At 49.7% G+C, this 5,000-nt stretch overlaps 1 protein-coding gene across 2 annotated transcripts in view; it reads right to left on the bottom strand.

Moving 5' to 3' along the window:
* Positions 1 to 623: 623 nt before the first annotated feature.
* The window catches only part of net1 (neuroepithelial cell transforming 1), a 33,139-nt gene continuing 28,762 nt past the window's right edge, over positions 624 to 5,000 (bottom strand). For both annotated transcript variants that reach the window (XM_076302761.1, XM_076302762.1), the window contains 7 exons: positions 4,903 to 4,965; positions 4,595 to 4,691; positions 4,421 to 4,497; positions 3,804 to 4,061; positions 3,451 to 3,621; positions 2,919 to 3,105; positions 624 to 2,581 (listed from right to left, as the gene is read on the bottom strand). In XM_076302761.1, the coding sequence (XP_076158876.1) occupies positions 2,037 to 2,581; positions 2,919 to 3,105; positions 3,451 to 3,621; positions 3,804 to 4,061; positions 4,421 to 4,497; positions 4,595 to 4,691; positions 4,903 to 4,965 (1,398 nt within the window). In that variant the 3' untranslated portion in view covers positions 624 to 2,036. The remainder of the gene's footprint in view (positions 2,582 to 2,918; positions 3,106 to 3,450; positions 3,622 to 3,803; positions 4,062 to 4,420; positions 4,498 to 4,594; positions 4,692 to 4,902; positions 4,966 to 5,000) is intronic.

The following is a 5,000-nucleotide window of genomic DNA, read 5'->3' on the forward strand; positions in this document are numbered from 1 at the left end:
GATGAGTGTTTGTGTGATGAGTGTTTGTGTGGCGAGTGTTTGTGATGAGTGTTTGTGATGAGTGTTTGTGTGATGAGTGTTTGTGTGGCGAGTGTTTGTGATGAGTGTTTGTGTGACGAGTGTTTGTGTGATGAGTGTTTGTGTGATGAGTGTTTGTGTGGCGAGTGTTTGTGTGATGAGTGTTTGTGTGATGAGTGTTTGTGTGATGAGTGTTTGTGTGGCGAGTGTTTGTGATGAGTGTTTGTGTGACGAGTGTTTGTGTGATGAGTGTTAGTGTTTGTGTGATGAGTGTTTGTGTGATGAGTGTTAGTGTTTGTGTGATGAGTGTTTGTGATGAGTGTTTGTGTGATGAGTGTTTGTGTGATGAGTGTTAGTGTGATGAGTGTTAGTGTTTGTGTGATGAGTGTTTGTGTGATGAGTGTTAGTGTTTGTGTGATGAGTGTTTGTGATGAGTGTTTGTGTGATGAGTATTTGTGTGATGAGTGTTAGTGTTTGTGTGATGAGTGTTTGTGTGATGAGTGTTTGTGTGATGAGTGTTTGTGTGATGAGTGTTTGTGTGATGAGGTGAAAGCTGAAACCGTGAGCTAGCAGAGGCCCAATAAGAGACATTCAGAGACTAGTGGTCCATCTTACAGCCATCTTTATTACGATGATTGGGTTTGTTCATTGTACACCACAGTAACACACAAAGCCCACAGCACTAACTCTTCCTTTATCGCTCACATTCCATTTTTTGCTTCTTTATACACAAACTCTTTTTATACAAAAAAGGGCTTAATTTACACATCACATTTCAGAGCCTTCTACTTATTCTAGCAACCATACCAACATGCGCTTTCCTTCCTAGTAATCTCACTGGCTTTTCACCAGTGCCTCGTCCCTTCCTACTCTGGGCGGGATCAACAAATGGCCAGCCAGGGCGGGGCGTGTGTACTTCACCGCCATTTGGCTGTTCAAATAGCTGACCTCACCTCAGAGTCGATCTGCTCTTTCCCTGAACATACTTCTTGTTTGCCATCTGTTTCACATATACATGCATTGCTACCACCTGTACAACATTCAGCTACTTTCTATTCAGCATATACAAGGCAAGTCTCAAATTGCCCAGGTATAAACACTCAAGCTAACTGTAGCGCTAATGCTAGCACTAATGCTAATGGTAACGCTACCAAGGTGTGCTATTAGCTCACAGCTGTGAGATAATGCTACAAAGTGTCCATCTTTTGTGTTCCGTGTTAAATCCGGCATTTGTCGACATGGCTCAGATTGGAGTTTACAGGACAAAATAATGTTTGTTTAAAAAAAACAAACCAAAAAAAAAAAATATTAAACTGAGATTGTTGCAAATTCATTCAATTAAACCCTATAGCCAGATAAAAATAGGTGTGCTAGCATGATGCTAGCTATGCCGCTGGAAAACCAATGGGAATGTGGGGAGTAGACGAAAACTGGACTTCCAGTAGAATCAGACTTTACAAAATATTTAGTTTCTCTTTTTTTTACAACAATATGTTTGAGCGTCGCCTTCCTTTCTCCCTCAAACATCTGGCTTTAAAAAGAAAAAGCTAAAAAACCAGTGCTGTTTTCAACACTGAAAAGAGCTACAGTACAACTTCTGATCGATAATATCTTAGAAAAAATGTAAAACTTTAATTACAAAAAGAAAAGAAAACACATAAATATTAAATGAACAGTAAACAAGACTCGATACAAGGACCCTCCCCACCCCTAAACACACTCACACACACACATGCAGATGAGTGGGAAGTGTGTGTTACTGTAATCATTCCCTTGAGTCCTTGCTGATGGTGTAAATACTGTTGGATTGGACGGGGGGTGGGGAGAGATATAGCTGCCCTTCAGCACAGTAAGACGGAAACACACACACACTTTTCAGATGTGAGTGTGTGCACACACATACATATAAAACATAAATAGAAGTCCACCCGCTTCTTAAAATTTCAGTCCCTGACTGAGGCCTTCTGGGAAGGCAGGAGTCCTCCAGAGGGAGATTTGTCTCTTTCCTCCTCTCCGGTTTAGACCATGGTCTCTTTCCTCTTCCCGAGGGAGCAGAGGGAGCGGCGCTCCTTCTTGGCCTTGCGAGGCGGCGGGGATGTCGTGGAGGAGCACGAGGAAGAGGAGGATGATGAGGAGGATGACGCAGGGTCAGCGGTGAGGATCGGGGACGGTGGGGTGGGAGACGTGGCTGGGGGCAACACAGTGCCCTGGGGGCAGTTCTCGTCCGCTTCCATGGAGGATGACGAGGACAAAGTCGACGACGATGATGACGAAGAGGGGGGGCGACGCTTGGAGCGTGCGCCAGAGGCCGGCAGCGCTGGCAGGGGGTTGGGGGGGGTCTGGGGGTCCAAGCAGGTGGGGGTGACCGCAGAGTCCGAGTCAGAGGAGGTCGTGACAGGGGCTGCAGCGGGGGTCTGGGGAGGGGGCGCTGCCCCCCGGTGGACAGTGATGGCACTGCGCAGTTGGTTGAGCCACTGCTGCTTGTGGAAGATGTCGTTGACCTGCAGTGTGTGGGACTGGCCCTGAGAGGGCTCGGTGAAGCGCACACGGAAGATGTTCTTAGCTGAAACAGACACAAAGAGCAAACATGTTCACTTTCCAGCTCAAGGGAGACTTTCAATAATATCATTGTCATTACCTCACACAAATTATTGATATAATATAAGAGGGAATTTATTAAGATTATATTGTGTGTTTGTATGATTAAGATTAACCATAAAGAGTGCATTTAAGTGTGTGTGTGTGTGTGTGTGTGTGTGTGTGCGTGCGTGTGAGTGAGTGAGGGCGTGTGTGAGAGTGTGTGTGTGTGTGCGTGTGAGTGTGTGTGCGTGTGTGAGTGCGTGTGAGTGTGTGTGCGTGTGTGAGTGTGTGTGTGAGAGAGTGTGTGTGCGCTCGCTCACCTTTCTCAGAGTTGGTGAAGGCTCCCCTGAAGGATCCTCCCATCCTCACATCTCCATCCTGCAGGTCCTCCAGAATCATATCCCGCAACGGGATAGGCTGCCGGTACACCTGGTAGCCGTGGCGATCGTTGCGAGTGACCGGCCGGGTCAGCACCAGGACCTCATTAAACAGGAAGACGTGCAGCTTCTGCAGAGACACACACACACACACACATTAGCTTGATGAGGTTCAGCTGACCAGTGTGTTGTGTGAGCTTGTGAGGGCGGTAAGGTGGTGGCGTCATGGTGTGAGCTGGTCTGGACGGCCATATTTAGAGGCGCTGTTTGAAGTCGACTTGTTGATCATGAGGGTCAGAGCACAAAGGCTTGAGTGTTGTTTTACAAAACACACGTACACCGGTGTGTGAGCTCTAGTTGCCATTTGCGACTGAGTGACTTTGTGGATGGAGTCGCCGCCGATCATTAATCTAAGTCTGTGTGTCTTCTTGTGTCTGCTTGTTATGCGTGCGTGCGTGCGTGCGTGCGTACTGACCGTGCTGCTCTTGTTGCGTAGCTCGCCGTGGCACAGGAGGCTCTTGCTCTGCTCGATGTGCGGGTCTCGCTGACGATCGTCCAGGAACTCCAGCTGCTCCTGGTAGTACTGGCACTCAGACTCGCCTTTGCGCGTGTTGATGTCCGACAGCACCTCCTGGATAATGGAGATCTACACACACGGAGCAAACACACAAACCGATTATTAACAAGGTCCAGGGGAATGCCACAGGGTGGGTCATCATCATTCCTTAAAACACACGCTCATACTGTTATGTGAATGTGTGTGTGTGTGTGTGCACATGAGGGAGTGTGATCTCTGTTGTGTGTGTGTGTGTGTGTCTCTCTCCTCACCGCTGTCTGGAGGCTGGTGACGTCAGCGTGGTCAGGTGGCGTGTGGCGCAGCACCTCCTTGAGCAGGATCGGGTACTTGACCAGGCGTGTGCGGGGGATGTCCAGGAAGCTCCACAGGTCCAGCTTCCTGCTGAAGGGCGACTCCAGGCAGCGCTGCAGGAAGTCACCCACGCGGCGGTCCTGCTTCTTCTGGTCCAGCAGAGCCTTGGCCGCCAGCTGGTGGCTGCAGTACTCGCGGTACGCGTTGAGACGAGGCAGCTGCACACACACACACACACAAGTAAGTTAAAGTGCGCACACACACACACACACATATATATATTTTGTATAGGATTTCAAAGGCTCTTTATTGGACAGGATTAGAGGGTGAGGGGGCAGGGGGTGAGGGGGCAGGGGGCAGAAGAGAGGGCAGGGGGCAGGGGGCTAAAGAGGGGGCAGGGGGCAGAAGAGAGGGCAGGGGGCAGAAGAGGGGGCAGAAGAGAGGGCAGGGGGCAGAAGAGGGGGCAGGGGGCAGAAGAGGGGGCAGAAGAGAGGGCAGGGGTTAAGGGCAGGGGGCAGGGGGTTTTAGGGGGCAGGGGGTGAGAGGGCAGAAGAGGGGGCAGGGGGCAGGCGCTTACCCAGTTGACCACGATCTGGCCGATCTCTCCAACAGTGCCGTCTGGCCTCGTGGCCTTGCTGAGCTTGGTCAGCAGATCTGAGTAGAAACGCAAATAAGTAGGTCACACAGACGGTCACACACACACACACACAAAAATACACGTTCCAAATATATAATATGCACACACACACACCTTCATGGAGTGGGATGTAGGCGTCCAGATCCCCAAAGATGTGGGTTAACTCCTCCTCTGTCATGATGTTCAGTTTCAGCATGGGATCATGGTACGCCTGCAGACACAAGTGCACAAGAGTTAACTCACACACACGGAGGCAAAAGCGCGTAGTGCCAGTAAGGCACTGAAGCTCCACACACACCTCGGAGACAGAAACTCACGGAGCTCAGAGAGGATTTCAGGAGAGCCGACTCATTCCTTTCTGCTTATAACTGCTTTCTGTTTATGTGTGTGTGTGTGTGTGTGTGTGTGTGTCCAGGACTAACCTTGCGTGCCAACTGGAGGTCCTCAATCAGGTCCTGCTCTCCTCTGGACAGCTCGAAAATTGCCTGTTGAAAAAAGAAAGGCTGGTTAGCACCACATT

This window comes from Alosa pseudoharengus, unplaced genomic scaffold (genome assembly GCF_046254945.1).
Source record: "Alosa pseudoharengus isolate Yale_2024_CS ecotype anadromous, Long Island Sound unplaced genomic scaffold, YU_APseudo_1.1 YU_APseudo_1.1_scf_24, whole genome shotgun sequence".
Taxonomy (NCBI): Eukaryota; Metazoa; Chordata; class Actinopteri; order Clupeiformes; family Clupeidae; genus Alosa; species Alosa pseudoharengus.